The 18896-nt window shown below is 43.4% G+C and overlaps 1 protein-coding gene across 10 annotated transcripts in view; it reads right to left on the bottom strand.

Annotated features, from left to right (window-relative positions):
• rab27a (RAB27A, member RAS oncogene family) overlaps positions 1–18896 on the bottom strand; it is a 121175-nt gene that overhangs the window by 23600 nt on the left and 78679 nt on the right. For all 10 annotated transcript variants that reach the window (XM_085968785.1, XM_085968780.1, XM_085968778.1 and 7 more), the window contains one exon: positions 13770–13942. In XM_085968785.1, coding sequence (XP_085824911.1) covers positions 13770–13922 — 153 coding nt within the window. In that variant the 5' untranslated portion in view covers positions 13923–13942. The remainder of the gene's footprint in view (positions 1–13769; positions 13943–18896) is intronic.

The following is an 18896-nucleotide window of genomic DNA, read 5'->3' as shown; positions in this document are numbered from 1 at the left end:
GTTGCCGATTTATCAAAACTGCCGGTCATACAAAGTTAATGTTGAAGCTTACGGAGGTTTTCATCTCCGTATCTGACAACACACACAGCTGCAAGCGTCTCTAGCTGAAGCTGTTGCTATAGCTACAGACCTTGCAGTGGCTGACTGGGGAAAAAAAAAACACAAGAACTAAAAAAACTTATAGAAAGCGGCTCCTGATTTTTGCCGTTAGATTGAGTATTCCGGACATACAACCTCCGGATAAACCAAAGTTTCCTGTACTGCTTGCCCATCAGTATAGCTTTTATTGTGGCATCGCCAACCCTCATTTGGCCTGATGCATTGCAGAGATTTGTTTTGCTGTCAAAAAACACAAGAGCAGAAACAGAAAGCAAATGGCAGAAGAGCCAATAGGAGAGCAGGGATAGGCATGAGGACATGCCACGCAGACAGGGAAGTGTAATAGAGCACAAGAGGAGAATGTAACTTAACCTCAACCGCACAATTTCAGCTCATCATTGTGGTGTTCAGACAGTGTGATGGCTGCAATCGTCCCATCACACAGGGTGACAGTTTTTGGATTCATAAGTAAAGCATTCAATAAGGCAGGCATGTCTGAGCACCTCAAGTTTTTCTTTAAACACTTTGTGGGGGGGGGGGGGGGGGCAGGAAATGTCTTTGATAAATGCTGATGATAACTGGGGGGAAAATTTTGCTGAGAGAAGTTAATGAGCCTGCGAGTGCGAGGAAGCTAAATTAACATCAGTAGATGGAGTCATTAACCAAGAGCTGATCAGAGACTTAATTTCGATGGCATTTACTAATTTAGCTCCCACACGCTGGCAACATCTCGGATCTCATCAACATTCATCTTAAAACAAAAAACTGTCCAAATATTTAAACAGTACAGAAGGGAGAAAAAGAAAATATAAAAATTAAACCATTATTTCAGATAGTCTGACATAACGAGATACACAGAAGATGAGGTTGCCTATTAAAAAGTACAGATAAATATTAAGGCTGTAGCTGCCTGTTCATGTTTGAGGGCTCCGTGAATAAGTGGACTTTAGGGCGCCAAGCCAGGTAGAACAATAAATGTACCCAAGATTTAATCCTTGGTTTGTGAAGAGTTTGCTGAACGCCACACTCTGCCCACTGATGGTACCACCTCGGCAAAGGATAAATCAGCCAGACATGCCAGTGACCCCAGCTGAAATGCGCACCTAAAGGAAGGTCCAGTAAGACGACGACCAGGTGGTGCCCATCATTACCAAACACCATGGTCTAGGTTCTCGCATGAAAACTGACCACTTAGATAAAGTACAAAGGGCTCCTGATGCTAGTGGAACTCAATCCCAGCTGGCATCAACATCGGGAGTGGAGGGGGGAAAAAATTGCTTACTTCCCTCCCATCCACCCCCCCCCCCTTCACTTTTATTGGTGTATTCTCATCTCTGTGCACGGGGGGGGGGGGGGGGGGGGGAACATATGCTCTAAAGTTGCCATAACATTTCCTTTACTGTCAGTCCCTTTGTTGCTTGAATTTGGTTTGTCTTTCTCCTGGAGAAACAGATGGATGCACAAAAAGGAAGTCATCAGTTTAATTGTATAAAATGCAAGTCTTTCAAGGCCGCGGCATATTTTTATCTACGGACACATTACCTCATACCTCTAGCCTCAACTACTTTTCCAATCCTACCCCTCGCAAATTGACTATGAATCCCAAAAGTTGCGGGAAGAGATCTGCGATCAAACAAAAAATGTCAACCATCCCAATTTAACACAAGTACGATAGCAAAATACTGCAGATGCTGGACATCCAAAATAACAACAGAAAATGCTGGAAAAACTCAGCAGGCCAGGCAACATCCGTGGAGAGAAATTAGAGTCGACGTTTCGGGTGAACCCTTTTTCAAAACTGGAAATGAAATAGATCGCAAGGCAGGGCCCCAAACACCCCTTCCAGGTGAAACAGCGATTTACTTGTACTTCTTGCAATCTAGTATACTGTATTCACTGCTCACGGTGTGGTCTCCTCTACATTGGGGAGACCAAACGCAGATTGGGTGACCGCTTTGCGGAACACCTCCGTTCAGTCCGTAAGGGTGACCCCGAGCTTCTGGCCGCCCATCATTTTAATTCACCGCTCCATTCCCACTCGGACCTCACCGTCCTTGGCCTCTTGCATTGTTCCACAGAAGCTCAACGTAAACTCGAGGAACAGCACCTCATCTTCCGATTAGGCACTTGCAGCCTTCCGGACTCAATATCGAGTGCAACAATTTCAGATCATAACCTCGGCCCCTATTACATTTTTACTTATATATTTTTTCCCACCCCTTGTTTTGGGTTTTCCCCCCCCGCCCCCTTTTTTTTTTTCTCTCCCCCACATGGCAGCTGTCTCTCATCCTGCCAGTACACTTCACACCTAATCTGAGCCGTCTTTTGTCTCCACTAGTCCTATTACCATCTCGTCTGGTTTTGAATACCTCTATGTCTCTTTACTTCTTCTGTTCTATCGCAGCCCTGCCTTGCAATCTATTTCATTTCCAGTTTTGAAAAAGGGTCCACCCGAAACGTTGACTCTAATTTCTCTCCACGGATGTTGCCTGGCCTGCTGAGTTTTTCCAGCATTTTCTGTTGTTATTTCCAATTTAACACAAGCCTTTCAAAGTGTTTACTGTAGTTTAAGAATGTGGTTTTACTAACGAAGTGAGCTTTTGAGAGTCAAATTCTTTGACGACTGATTTCACACTGCCACAAGACTGCAGCTGCTAAGGCAATAGCATGCCATTAATTGAAGCATTCATCAAATATATACTACACTATTACAAGTTTCATAGATGAGAAGCTCGTGATTGAGCCATCTGGGAATCAAATTCAGACAAATCACGCTGCAGCTAATGGAGACAAACTTCACTCCTAATAAATCAGCTGCAGAGTTCTGCGAGCAACCCTTGGAGACGTATCAACAGGGGCCAATATCCTATTGGCAAGGCCATTGACTGTTTACAGAAAAATGGATGGATCGAAGAAAGGAGATACCAGTCCACTGGGGGAAAATACCAGAATCCCATGGAGCAAAAATTGAATTTTACTTATTCAAGCAACATAAACCAGAGGCCTTAAAACATACAAGGGGACAGAATTGCAGAACAAGATTCCCAGAATCCATTACAAAAACCCAGAAGTTAGCTTGATTAAGATTGCAACAGACACTCAACCACTGCAAAATTATTTGCCCAACATCCACAACTCCAAAGGCAGGGCATATAGAAATAAACAGCTGGACAAGGAGCAGGACAAGGACAGCAACTTGACCACTGCATCTTTATTGGAGGCTCTTGGTTGACATCAAGATTGGAGAGTGGGGTGAGAGACAAAGGGAGTAGTTAGAGTGTTGGAATAAGTTTGCTAAAGTTACATATTTGAACATTTTTACTGAACTGTAGACAAAAAAAAAAGCCAAGTGGGTCAGTTTTAAAAAACCTCACTAGAAGGTAAATAAAATGCATATCCTGTTGAGTTCATGGTTGCAAATCGCACCAGCTGTCTCCTTCCACTCAGGATTACTCATTTCAACAAACATTTGGCCAACTTCTCAAACTTCCTTTGCAAATGATCCCTCAGATCTGGATTTTACTACAAGGATGCATGTGCTCGAGTCGGTTTCTCAAGATGGAGGAACTGAACTGGGAGATATGGTCTTTCCCATTTTTCAGAAGCTCATCTTTCTTAAAAAAAAAACCCTCCTCTTCCAAGATCTAAAGTATAAAATTGGGGAGGGGTTGGGGGGTTTAAGCGATGTAATTACAGTTTATTCCGAGAGACTTGAGGTTGAAACTCCAGGGGAGGGCTTTTGGGGTAGCATTTCCACTTAACCCATGAATGTGCCCCGACCCCATTCCGAATCCCAGGCCATGGTATATTACAAGTGGGTGATCTGAACCAGGGTGGTGGTGGCGGTCTGGAACTCACTGCCTGAAAGGGTGGTAGAGGCAGAGATCCTCATCACATTTAAAAAGTACTTGGATACGCATTTGAAGTGCCGTAACCTACAAGGCTACAGACCAAGTGCTGGAAAGTGGGATTCGGGTGGATTGCTCATTGTCGGCCGGCACGGACAAGATGGGCCGAATGGCCACCTTCTGTGCTGTAAATGTCTTATGATTCTATCTTCAGCATAACTGAGGCACCCGTTCGAGGAACAACTGCGCTGACATGGGCGTGACTGCAAAATATTTAAAAAAATTAACTGAGCATTTGTTTTTGGAAATGAAAAAAAAAACATTACTTAAAGCCTCCTCTTAAGGTGTGCTTTGCACCCAATAGTTACAAGCCTCGAGTGGAGGAAAATATATTGGATGGCAGCTCAATATGGCCGCCCACTGCCAGAATTTCCGACGGGAAGGAGGGGGCGATGGAAACAAAAGGCCCCGAGGTAACCGTCCCCAACCCAAAAAAGGTTGGGGGGCCCATCATGACCAGACTCTCTAGTTCAGCAAAGGTTTTGAATATTAATCCAAACAGGAGAGCGAGCGAGAAAAAAAAAATAGCAAGGAGAGCGGAGAAAAGAAAGGGAGAGACAGATGTAAACAGAAATAAAACAGGAGAAAACAAGACAGACAGACAAGACACCAGAAGGGTGGAAACCTCTGGTTTAAAGCATCTCCGGTTGTATTATTGATAGGAGTTTGAATTAGCTAGACCAGCCAATGGGGATTGTGGGGGGGGGGGGGGGGGGGGGTTAGGGTTAGTATGGGCACCAATCAACACATTAGATGAGTTGAGGCATTAATTTCAGTCAATTTCAAGCCTTATTCAATCTTCAAAATGCAGGATTACAGGAAACTCTCGATTTACCGGCAACCAAACAACTGGAAATCTCGGTTAACGGCAAAATTCAGGAGTAGGTTCAGTTAAGATTTTCTTCATATTAGTGGCGGTTTCTTGATTCTTGGCTGTGTAATCGGGGGTTTCTGCACTTGTTGCTAAGCAACAGAGACGCTTGGTCTGTGGCCGAGGTTCTTGCAGCTGTTGCTAAGCAACAGGGAAGCCTGGATTTGTTGCTGTGTACGGAGCTCGCGTATCTTAACTATAACTCTGTAATCCGGACTTTGATAAACCGGCACCACGCCGGTCCCGTCGGTGCCAGATACAAGTTTCCTGTACTCTGGATTTGCAGATCAGAAGACCAACATTCATTTAACAATTTTCCCTATAATTGACAACAACCAGAGTTGCTATACACATTACAAAAAAAATGGAAATGTTCATTTGTACAGGAAACTTTCGATTTACCGGCCCCTAAATAACCGGAAATGTCGGTTAACTGGCAAAATTCAGTAGTAGGTTCAGGTAACTTTTATTACTTGCCTTGCTCCATGTGTTGCTGTGCAAGGGTGTGGCTGCAGCTGTCGCTAAGCTACAGAGATGCTTGCAACTTGTGGCCATTGTTTTGAACCTGTTGCTAAGCAACAGGGTTTGTTGCTTTATACGGAGCTCTCAGCTCCGTATCTTTTACTATAGCGTTCGGTTATCCGGAATTTTTGATTAACCGGCACCACGTCGGTCCCGTCCGTGCCGGATAAAAGAAAGTTTCCTGTACCTTATTATTTGCATTTACAATTCCAAATCTGAAGAAATCCTGAAAGAGAGTCACTATAGCTCAGCATTTGTTCAACAGGAAGCATTGAAGCAAAACATCTCACTTATCTGTACTCCTACCGTGCTTCACGCTCTGCTGAACCTGTTGTCTATACGGACTGTGGCTTCTTTGACAACGGCCAATATATCTGCATCAGTCAAACAAATTTCAGTGGGAACAAACTTCTGCTTTAACCCCTCCTGCAAACTGCAGCAATAATAAAAAAAAGTTCAACCCAAAATTGTAGCTTAAACCATTCTTGCTTAATCCAAATTAAAAAGCAGAACCTCAAAAAAGGTAATAATCTCTGGATTATTACCTGAGCCATGTGCAAATTGGCATAGGGACAAACAGATCAGCGGTTTAAATGTGTGGCTCAAAGAGTGGTGTGGGAGGAAGGGGTTTCAGTTCATGGGCACTGGCACCAGTACTGGGGAAAGAGGGAGCTGTTCCGTTGGGATGGGCTCCACTTAAATCAGGCTGGGACCAGTGTCCTAGCAAACTGATTAAAGCCCTGTCTACTGCCCTAGTTAAACTAATGAAGGGGGGCGGGAGGCTTCAGGAAAGAGCAAATTTAAAAGCAGAAAGAAATGTCAAGGCTCTAGAGCAGAGTAGAGTTTTGGGTAAAAATAAGTAGTGGGTCAGGAAGGGACAGAGAGTAACAAAAGTAATAAGGCATCAGTGACAAAGGTGACAACAGGGAAAAATAGAAATAAATCAAAGCTAAAGGCACTATATCTGAATGCGCGAAGCATTCGCAACAAAATAGATTAATTAATAGCACAGATAGAAATGAACAGATGTGATCTAACAGCCATAATGGAGATATGGTTGGGAACGAAATATTCCAGGATACTTAACTTTTAGAAGAGATAGGCAAAATGGAGGAGTAGGGGTCGCCCTGATAATAAAGGATGGGATAAAGTCTGTAGAGAGAAAGGATCTTAGCTCCGAAAATCAAGAAGTAGAATCAGTTTAGGTGGAACCAAGAAACAGCAAGGGGCAGAAAACATTGGTGGGAGTTGTTTATAGGCCCCCAAACAGTAGTTGCAATGTAGGGCAGAGTATAAAATCAGGAAATTAGAGGCGCATGTAACAAGGGTAATACAGTGATCATGGGAGACTTTAAACTACATATAGACTGGGCAAACCAAATTTGCAGTAATAGTGTGGAGGACAAATTCATGGAATGTATGCAAGATAGTTTTCTAGATCAGTATGTTGAGGAACCAACTAGGAACAGGCTATTTTAGATCTAGTATTGTAGAATGAGAAAGGGTTAATTAATAACCTTGTAGTAAAGGGGCCTTTGGGGGAAGAGTGACCATAATGAGTTTGAAAGTGATTTAGTTAAATCCAAAACTAGGGTCTTAAATCTAAACAAAGCAAACTACGTAGGTATGAGGGGAGAGTTGGCAGAGGTAGATTGGGAAATTGCATTAAAAGGTATGACGGTAAATAAAGAATTAATACATAACTTACAACAAATATACATTCCTTTAAGGCACAAAAAACCCACAGGAAAAGTGGTCCAACTATGGCGAACAAGTTAAAGATAGTATTAGATCAAAGAGGCTTATAATGTTGCCAAAAAGAGCAGCAAGCTTGAGGATCTGAAATGTAACAAGGTACTAAGCCTGAGGATTGGGAGGATTTTAGAATTCAACAAAGGAGGACCAAGAAATTGATAAGGAAAATAGGAGAGTAAGCTAGCGAGAGACATAAAATCAGACTGTAAAAGTTTCTATGTATAAAAAGGAAAAGATTAGCGAAAGTAAGTGTGGGTCCCTTACAGGCAAAATTATAATGGGGAATAAGGAAATGGCAGAGAAATTAAATACTTTGTCTGTCTTCACGGAAGACGACGCAAAAAACTTCCGGAAATAGTGGAGAACCAAGGCTCTAGCGAGAATAAGGAACTGAAAGAAATTAGTATGAGTCAAAAAATAGTACTGGAGAAATTAATGGGACTGAAAGCCAATCAATCCCCTGGACCTGATGGCCTAGAATAAGGGGTCAGCCATTTAGGACTGAGATGAGGAGAAATTGCTTCACTCAGAGGGCGGTGAATTTTTGGAATTCTGTACCCGAGGGCTGTGGAGGCTCAGTCGTTGAATATATTCAAGACAGAGATCGATAGATTTTTGAATATTGAGGGAATCAAGGGATAGTGCAGGAAAGTGGAGATGAGGTAGAAGATCAGCCATGATCTTACTGAATGGCGGAACAGGCTCCATGTTCTTGCGTTCTTTCTCCTTTAAGGGCACATGGAGCGGAGCAGAGGATATCCGGCAGCCTGATTCTCTGCTGTGGTGGTAAACAAGTCATTTTACTTGGTCAACTGCCAGCCTGGACAATTTGCTTTGAGTGTCATTTGAAGCCTGGAGTCATTTCACAGATAGGAGTTTCTCATACTCCTCCATCAAGGGCTTTATTGCAAGGAAGAGCACAGAGTATAGCGAATCATACAGAAACAGTGCGGGCAATTACATCTCTACAAACGTGTTAGTGTGGTTTATTATATTCAAATAATCACTCAAAGTGAGAGTAGAACAAATCCGCAACATGTCAAAGTTCACCAGGAAGCCCAGCTCGAGTAGTTGACTCCTGCACCACTAGTCACCTCGAGTCCGGTGCAAAATAGAACAGATTTTTTTTTGGGAAACATTTCGTCTATACTTCATCCACCCTCAAAACTATACGTGATCATTTGAGATATTTTCTCCAACTTAAATTAGAATTAAAAAAAGGTCTGCATTTATACAATACAATACCCAAACACATGGTAAAGCTTAATAACTGACAATTATATTTAGTTAACATATTTTCTCCTTCAGTTATAAAGATAAAATAATTATACTTCAGTTGTGATGTGGTGGGTGTAGGAGACTGGAATACTCCTTCAGACCAATCCCCCCCCCCACCTCTGTCGAGTTCCCAATCTCGGTCACATTGTTGTGTGGACCAATCACAGGAAGGGGGTAGGGGTGAGGGGAGCTCACCACGGATATTTTCATACAACCGCTGGGAATCTGCTGCAGAGTAGCAGAGAGTCTGGGAGCAGGTTTACACAGTCGCACCTACATGACTCAGGAGGATGCAAAAACGAGAGAAAAAACCCACAGACTGTCATATTTTCCATGATCAATTTGTGGCTATGATTCATTTTGGATTTTTTTTAATTCATTCACGGGATGTGGGCGTCGCTGACAAGGCCGGCATTTATTGCCCATCCCTAATTGCCATCGAGGAGGTGGTGGTGAGCCGCCTTCTTGAACCCGCGGCAGTCAGTGTAGTGAAGGTACATAAAAAAAATCAAGAACATACCTTCTAACAGTTATGAACCTAGTCAATATAGCCTCCATCGTCAGTGCAGCACACTCGCTTCTGCCAAACCAGACATTTGTTCAGAGAAATTTTAATAAAACCAAGAAACTGCACTATCCAAAACCACCTTAAAAACTCAGAGACAGAGAATATTGCTGTTTTGACAGCATCGCAACTATTACATTCCTTAACTGACTTATGAAATATGAAATCATCTTACCAACAGAACAACTGTTGGCAACAGAAATGTATGATGGAAATAACCAGACACTAAACGGAGCCAATCACAAGGACTCCACCAGAGGGAGCTCCACAGCAGCACACTCAGCTCCTCAATGTTCAGTACTCATTAAATAGTGAAAAGCAAAATCCCTCACCCATCCAAGGAAAGGCAGCTTGAAAGACCTGCCCCCTGTGTCGATCATTAATTAAACTATAGTGAAATCTTGTTCAGTGAAACAACATCTTTCATTTATACAACTCCTTTTAATGTAGTAAAGCCTCGCAAGGAGCGATCAAACAAAATTTGGCATCGAGCCACGAGATGATTTTAGGAGAGGTGACCAAAAGCTTGGTCAAAGAGGTAGGTCTTAAGGAGAGTCTTAAAGGAAGAGAGATAGGGACAGAGAGAGCAGGGAAGGTTTAGGGCCTTGGCAGCTGAAGGCATGGCTGCCAATGGTGGAGATGAAAAATTGGGAATAATCAAGAGGTCAGAATTGGAGGAGCGCAGAGATCTCAAAAGAGAGTTGCAGGAGGTTAGAGATTGGGATGGGTTAGGCTATGGAGGGATTTGAAAACAAGCAAGCGTGAGAAATTAAAACAAAACGCGGCGTTGCCAGACCGGGAGCCAATGTAGGTCACGGGTGAACGAGATTTGGCACGAGTTAGGATACGGGCAGCAGAGATCTGGATGACTCAAGTCAAGACAGGCAACCCACAGCAAGAATCACAGCATAACTTCCCTTTTGGATCAAAATTACAGCAAGTGTTTAGCCTCGGTGTTGAGGTAGAGATCTCAAATTATACTTTCATTAAAGTAGGTTACGTCTTTTGGAATAAAGTGAAACTAGTTTAGGAGTAGTTTCGATTTGTCATTTTACACACGTATCTGGAATAACCAGTCTTCGCATACCACCAGAGAAAAAGCATGCACCTCCCTTTCTCCTCATTACTTATCTCACTAGAAATGAGTATCCTCCTCTTCCCACTCACTATACCAGCAGGAAATCAAAATCCAAAATACACCACCTTCAATGCTTCTCCAGAAAAGGACAGAAGTAACGTTCCTCCCAAGGTGCGTGGCCGCCCATCAATCGCGAGGTCCCGCGCGGACCGCTCACCAGTTGCCGCCGCTGGATGGGATACTGCGCATGCGCGGCCATACAGCAAATTTAAAAGTGACTGTGCGTGAAGAAAAAAATTAAGAGGGAATACTGGACAGAAGCGCCCCCATTGCCAGGAAACTAACCTAGATCAGCAAAGCTGTCAAAGTGTTTGCTTGGCTCCGTGGTAGCATTCTCAAGGTGGGTTCAAGTCCCACTCCAGAACTTGAGCACATAACCCAAGCTAGCATTTCAGTGCAGCACTGAGGGAGTGCTGTATTGTTAGAGGCGCCGTCTTTCGGTTGAGACATTAAGCAGAAGCCAAGTCTACCTGCTCGGGTGGGTGCAAAAGATCCCATGGCACCATTCAAAGAGAAGGGTGTGCTCCCCGGTGTCCTGGACAACCGGCACCCCTAGAACAAATGTACTGGTCATTCATGACATGGCCATTTGTGGGACTCGGCTCTGCACAAGTTGGCCAATGTGTTTGCCTACAGAACAATAACCATTTGTCAAAAAGTAATTAATTGGGTGCGAAGTACTTTGGGACGTTCTGAGCACGTGGAAGGCACTATACAAGAATATGGGTTTGTGTCTCCTTCTTGGGCAAAATGTCCTCCGCCAGGCCGTTTTCTACATCTGAACAAGTTAAAACCCGTCCTATAGATTTTAAGCTAAAGTTCTAAGTTTGTGCTATTTGAGAGCTTTATTTTCTATCTACAATTCAATCAAGCACTCATCCCATTCAATTAACCACTTGCTGCAAACAATGTACATCTGTTAAATGCTAACCAGGTTGGATAGATGGGGCTGGAGTATCCAATTTACATTAAATTATAGGGCAGGGAAAAAAGGTTTGTTGGAGGGCAAAAAAAAAACTTGACTTATTACTGAATATATTCATCTTCTATGCAGTGCTTAGATTTAAAGCACATCTTGCTCTGGGCCAACATTATGTCTCATTGTTGAATTCCAGAGCAGTGATTAATAAAACTACAGGAAAAACATTTGTGGAATGCAAGATGGCTAGTTGTGTACAGAATTTTCCTTTCCCCCCTTTTGCTGCAAGACAGGATCAACCAGATGTACACGTATATATACACACACCCACGCACACTCTGGACAACTGGGGATGGGCAATAAATGCTGGCTTTGCCAGTGACGTCCACAACTGGGAGAATGAACTAAAATAATTTAAAGAAAGGAGAGGCAAGACTGGGGACCCAGCAGGGTTGCCAACTCTATAGGGTGTATTCCCCTGGAAGTTTAATCACATGACCTCCCACCATTGGTCCATCCTCCGGGAATACTGCCTTCCCCGTGCCAACTGGAAAGGGAGCAGACGGTTACCCAGTTGGATTAATCATGACCGTTAATCGCCAAAAATGAAAGTGTTCGAAGAAAACACTTTTGTTTAATGACCCGATATTGAATCTGCAATTCCTGGAGATCCAGGACACTCCGGGAGGGTTGGCAACGGCAACCCTAGGACCCAGTCAGAAGTTTGTTTTGTCTACCTCACTGCCTCGGCACAGCTTTCTGGATTCCCATCGCACCTCGCCTGACCCTTCACCTAGCTACACACAAGGAGCAGTTGGTAAACTGGTAGTTTTTTGCTTCGAAGTGCATCAGGGACTCGAGCGGCCGAGTGCAGTCAATATTTTGATAGCAGTTACCAAATTAAAAGTAAAAAAGTGAAATATAGGCTACTGAAAATTAGTCTACTCTTAAATTTAAAGTTCGAATTATCTGACAATTAAAATTTATTTCAGTACTAAAATTTACTTACGTCGCTTCGTTTAAAATTATTGGATAATTCCATTAAGTGTTAAAAATGACTTGATCAGGACTATACTGTGGCTTCAAAGTAACTAGAAAGCCTCTTTCCCCCCGCGTGTTACTCAGCAGAGCTCACTACTGAACGTAAAGTAACTAGCCAAGACTCCCACCATCTGAGCCATGGGACCATCCATGAGCAAGTGTACATTCAACGTGCTTATATTTAAGACAGACTACAGAGTACTTCCATCTCATCAACTCACAGAATGAGCATTTTCTATTGCAAACACTATCGAGGTTAAAAAAAAGGGACCTTAAAATGGGTTTACCAGACAAGATAAACCAATCTTCCAGTTGTAGTAAACCTCCCGCAGGAGAGAGAGTGAGGTAGACTGTTAAGGGGAGGGGGTATCAAAGGGTTAAATGATGTCCTAGACATCGGCAATGTGAAGAGCGAATGTATCTTGCAGGACATTTACTGATTGCTCTTCAGCACCAGCGACGATCGGCCAAGCAAAAGCCGACTGAAATGCAACGGAAAAACCACCTTACATATGGAGGGCGAGCACATCACTCAGTGAGCATCCAGCAGCTTACAAAGGGGACTTTCGTACTGCACAATAGAATTATACTTATCTTATGAACCTACACAAACCAGAGCCCCTCAACAATTACCACCACTGCGCTGAATTTAAGAGGAAGTCGGCAGCGTGGCTGCTTAGTACAGGAGAGTGTCAAGATAAATCAGATTCTCCAATTCATTCCACACATCATCTGAAGTACTGAATTGAAAAACTCTGAAGGAGGAGAGATGTAATCGTGGTCAGTCCCCACTGGAATTACCCAACGTGTGTGAACCAACACTTTTTTTTTATAAAAGGGGAAAGTCTAGGGGGAATACCATTTTCTTCAATGGATTCTTCGAACTTTCTTTAAAAAAGTGTCTATTTTCCTCCCATCATTGGATACCCTCAAGTAAGATCTCCTGCCAGGCTACAGGAGACATCTGGGAGCAGCTTTTCAGAATTGAAAGGGGCAGAAGGAAGGACACAACTTTAGTCGAAGGCCCGATGCCAGGAAGCCACACTATAGGCCTCTGAATGCAAATTCTACAGCCCATAGCATGGTTTTCCAGTTTGCCCTGGAGTAGTCCTTAGATCTTTGACATTGCACCCAGGCAGGTTTGAACAGAAACTCAAATGTATTGGCCATCCCTTACCAGCGCAGTCCAGAAGGGAGGGAGACCAGCGCAGCCCACGCCAGGTCAGCAGATAAATCGAGGAGTTTCTGAGCGCATGATTTCCTACCCACAGCTACAAGGCAACTTCATGTCCAAGTAGCAGCCCTCTACTGTCCAGGCTCAGATTGAGAACGGACATTTGAGGGCTATTCAATCACAGGGCCCACACCAAAGTCCAATCCCAATTAAGGAGAACCAAACAGGTTTAAGGAGAACCAAAGGCAGAGGCATCTCACATCATCGTAATAGTGCATGGTTTATTTTTTAAAGATGCTTAAGTCACAGGATAATTAAATCAAAAATCATCATGTATAGGAACATAAAATCTGAGTTACAGCTACAGGCACAAAATGTAATCAAAAGGATCTGAAGAAGAAAGTAAAAGCTCAAAGTCCTAAATGGTCATTATTATGGAGTTACATAAATCGAGCGAAGGCAGTGTTGGAGAACAGTGTCCTGTTTCCGCTTTACTTACCACTCTTTTTTCTCTAAAGTCTATGCCAACTGTGGTGATGAACTTGGAGTTGAATTTGGCATCGGTGTATTGATAGAGAAAGCTGGTTTTTCCTACTCCTGAATCACCAAGTGCTAGGAATTTGATGAGGTAATCATATTCTCCATCAGACATAGTGAAAACTTAATGCTGATCTGCAATAAAAGAAGAAAATGGTTTCAAATAGGCTCTGACCAAGAAATATGTAACCAGACTCTTTCCCCACCACCCCTTTAAGATACATAGTGACTGGTTTTCCCCCGATACTTGAACAGTGGCACCTCCATTATCCACCCTAACAGAGGACCGAGGGTGGAGTATAGCAATTGGCAGATAATGCAGAGTTCCCAACAGTGGAGACGAGGATAACACAAAGAAACTATTCAGTTTTTCTTGAGCAGTGAAGTTGATTGATAGCAGAGAGCGCGTCATCAGCAGGCCAAGTATCTAGTACAGGGAGAGATGGTGCCACCAGCTACCTGGCTTCAAAACACAAGGGCCTGGAAATGAATCTCCGGCGGTGGCACGGAACGGGCTGTATCGGCTCGGCCGCCCGTTATACGCAGTCATTGCTGACTGCAATGGAACTGACCATCAGGCGCTACGTATAACGGGTGGCCATCGCCAGAGATGAATTCCTAGGCCAAGAACTCTCCGTAGCAAGTTTACTTTTCCATCACCTTTATGTCTAAAAGCGCCACAGCCGCCTAAAGGAGACATGTCATCAACAGAGTAGACAGGAAAATGCTGGTTACACTTAAGGCCTTCCCAACCAAGGGCATTAAAATCCCACTCTCCGAGAGACAAAAATACAGAGCCCTTTGGAAGGCGGACAAACAGGCTGCAGCGTGTCACGTGCATCAGGTGACTGCCCCATGAGTAGCCACTCAGACAAAGTGCAACATTCTTCGACAGCAGTTACTTGTCACAAGTATAACCAACGCAACAGACGACATTTAAAAAAAAAAAATCAGCAAGTCAAAAGCTGTTGAACAAAAGCAATTACTAATTGAAGATAAAAGCTCGGACACCTCGGCCTAAACATTATTTGCAGCTGAAAGGATAGAGTTATAAAAAGGAGCAGAGCCTTAAAAGCAGAGGGTGGCACAGAAAGCAAACATCAGGCCACAAATCTAGCTACAATAAAAACCCTAACACTTCAGGTCTCCATTTCAAACTGCCATAAAAACACGCAAGCATTAATACTGAAACGAGCCATTCGGCCCCACCAGTTCGCGTTTACCCTTTATGTGAGCAAATCGTTCCGATCATATTCACCCACCCTGTTCCCAATTCCCTTCAACCCCCTTCTTCTTCATTCAAGATGAGATTAGTTGGGTGTATGTTTACAGTTTCTGCCTCAACCACTAATCCTGGAAGTGAATTCCACAGCCTCAACTCTCAAGAAGCTTCTCCTGTCCCTTGTTGTAAACCTCTTACATTTAACCTTGTATCTATGTATTCCATACCTCAAGATACAACTTAGTATTAGATTAGATTTCAGCTTTATTAACCCGAGGCGTTGCCTTTAATGTTTGGTGAACCGGTTGCTCGCACGCCCCCACCCCCGTGTAAATATTCTACAGGATAATGCACAGATCTTGAAGCTACTTTCCCTGTACAATGATTGCTAATGACCTCCTCCCTATTCAAATATTTGAAGACTCTCCACCACAATAGTGAGTCATTGGTTGGGGATCTGGCTTTGTAAATTAGCAATTTTGTCTCAATTTAAACGTGCCTCCATAACTGGTGGGCATTTGAGCCTCCAAAGTAGACAATTTAAGTTTTAAATTTTCTTCTCTTCCGTGACAGGTTTATATAATAGTTTTATATAATTGGTCAAGACTTTATCTAATTTCCTTAGAGTATTCACAGGGGCATCCACTAGAGCTGGTCTGTTGACATAGCTGTACATGTTTGGAAGGCATTGTACATCAAAATGATTGCGATGGTTTGCTCGCTGTGGCATGCGGGGAGAAAGAGTGGCATTGTGTTCTTCGCAGTGTTTGGACAAAAGGTGTTACGTTAATTCCTCATCTCTGTTGTGTAGGTCTGAAATGATTTTACCAGAATGTTGCTTGGTGAAAAGACAAGATTCATTTAACCTCTAGGAAAGGAACCCAAGTGATATTATCGCAAGTGATATTTCTTAATCGCTAGGTGGAGGCCTTACATCATCCAGATTGGAAGATGTCCCAAGAGAGGTTTTACCACAACCGAGGCACTGCACCTTTTTGCTGCCAGCACTGAAACCTGCACTCCACGTTACCGTTTCTCTGTGCTCCCATTCGGGGAATTATGCATTTGAACTCCTGTTTCTCTATTCATCCACATCTTTCAATTGCGCCTAGATGCCAATTTCTGGTCTTTCTTCCCAAAATGTATTACCTTACACTGATCCATATTAAAATTGCATCTGCCACCTGTCAACCCATTCCACTATAGATGCTTTGGACTTGTGCACAGAACAAGAGTGAACCCAGCAGTGACCCAGGAGTACACACTTCCAACCCTTCCCCAGACCAAGCAACGGCAATTTACTCAAACTCGGTTTCTTGTCCGTCAAACCACTTTCTATCGATGCTGCTATATGTCCTCTTCTACCATATACCAGAATTTTAATAAGCCTCTTAAGACAGACATTTTATTAAAAGCTTTCTGGAAATCACAGTATGCGACATCTACGCATTCCCTATATCGCTCCAAAATTAGTTACTTCTTTCATTGAGGACTTATTCTCAGAGCCCCATTCCCCCCTCCATGTTGTTTGTGGAAGAGAGGTGAATAAGTTAGCAAGTCAAGGCTTTTTACATGGCCATGGCATAGCTTTGTGGGGGGGGGGCGGGTGAAAGGAGAAGAGGTGATACCATTAGTAAACTCTGGAGTTTCTATTGAACAGCTGGGGCTCCAAGGTCGTGCCGACTCGGAATAGGTCAACACGCACCGTATCTGATAAGTGGTAGCTGTATGGTCAAATAGTAACTTTTGTGGAGCAACTGACCTATCTTCACATTCTTCTGATGACCTGAATCCATTCACTCTAGGCATGTTGGCTGTTCATGGCATCAGGCTGGGGTGAGAGGACTAACAAGTTGTGAAACCGTAAAAAAGTTGCTCAATACAATAAACTGATCTTGTGATACAATATAAATCAATAGAGCACTCCAGGGGCGGTGTGTGAGAGTCCCCTGCAAATATTGATGGGGCCAAGGGCCCACTCCCAAAACAGAACATCAGATACTCAAGAGGAACATTGTGGAACCATTGAAGGAGATTATTTTATTTATTTTAAAATAACATGCATCAGAGAATGTTTTGGAAGGATGGAATATTGTAGCATGTGAAACATAGTACTGTACATGATTCAGTTCTGATGTGTGTCCCTTTGAAGATGAACAGTCTAATTGAAAAGTAAACACCAGTTGTGTCCATAAGAGGTCAGTTAAAGAGAGGCTGTAGATATTGTGGCTCCAGTACAGTGTTCCTCAACCATTTTTTTTTTTTTTTTTTTTTATAAAAGACACAAATGTGCATTACATTCTGTGACATCGGATGTACAGGAAGTGCATGTGCATACATATTTAAGTCTGTGTACATCTACACTAAAGCTTTCCACATCAGCATCACATTTATGTTGCATCTTAAAAACAAATAGTTTTGTTAAGTTATTGTAGTGTCCGTGTGTAGATAAAAGACACTGAAGACAGGAGTTGGTTCATAGGTATTTACTAAGCAAGTCTGGGGGGGGGGGGGGGGGGGGGGGGGGGTTCTAAAGGATATACACAATCTTATATAGCCCAAGTGGCAATTACCGGCATTACGCACACCTGGGGCTCTTAAAAGGCACATACACCACAATTCCTCCCCTTCTAGCTAACTAGTACATCATATTTTAAGTAATTATTAATTACATGTTATATGCAAAATATACATTGCTGTATTAATTAATTATAAAAGTTAGTCTCTCAGGAGGCTTCCTGACTCGGTCCGGATAACACCTCGGGGGTGTAGTAGTTTCTGGTGGTGTAGTAGGTTCTTCTGGTAAGGCTGATTCGGCTTGAAGGCCAGTGTCGGGTTCATCGGGTTCCAGTATCACCGGATCGGAGGTAGATATGGGTATCTCTACTTCATCGTTAGATGTATAGCGTGGTGGTGTAGGTTGTCCCTTTTCGGATGACTTGATGATTTGGTCAGCATGGCGCCTTATTATGCTTTCTCCAATGTCCACGGTATACATCAGTGGTCCTAGTCGTGTGCAGATAGTTCCAGGCTGCCATTTCTCGGTACGGTAGTCCCGGGCCAAAACCGGTTGGCCTATCTGGAAGGCCCTAGTTGGCCTTTCATTCATGCCCTGAAACTGCCAGTTCTCCACGTCCCTTCGGATGTTGGGCTTGACCAAATCCAGCCGGCATCTTAGGTTTCTATTGTAGAACATCATGGCGGGAGTTTGGTTTGTAACCATACGTGTTGCATTCCTATATGCAAATAAGTTATCCACCTTGTGCTGAAGTTTTATTTCTTCATTACCCATGGCCTTGATGGCCTTCTTGAAGGTCTGGACAAACCTTTCAGCCAATCCATTGGTGGCGGGATGGTATGGGGCGGACGTGTAGTGCTTTACCCCATTGTTCTTTAAGAACTTTCTGAATTCTTCGGACACAAATTGCGGTCCATTATCAGAACATCTCTGTTCCGGCAGCCCATTCCTGGCAAATATGGTCCTTAATACTGTGATGGTTTTTTCCGTGGTGGTGGAGGACATCTTTATTACCTCCGGCCACTTGGAGTGTGCATCAACTGCGATTAAGAACATTGAGTCCATAAATGGACCAGCAAAGTCGATGTGCACCCTTTGCCAGGGAGATGAGGGCCACTCCCATGGATGTAGAGGGGCCTGTGGCGGAGCATTTTGGACCTTCTGGCATCCTAGGCAGCTCTTGGTCATGTCTTCGATGTCTCCATCGATACCTGGCCACCATACAAATGCCCTAGCTAGGTTCTTCATTTTCACTCCACCCAGATGCCCCTCCTGAAGCTCCTTTAGCACTTTATCCTGGAGTTTGGGTGGAATCACCACTCTGGATCCACACATCAAGGTTCCTCGGC

The sequence above is a fragment of the Somniosus microcephalus genome, chromosome 27, assembly GCF_052327205.1.
Source record: "Somniosus microcephalus isolate GS21.2 chromosome 27, FLI_Smic_1.0, whole genome shotgun sequence".
NCBI classification, from domain to species: Eukaryota; Metazoa; Chordata; class Chondrichthyes; order Squaliformes; family Somniosidae; genus Somniosus; species Somniosus microcephalus.
Note: the sequence above shows the minus strand (reverse complement) of the source record. Positions and strands in the feature narration are given on the sequence as shown.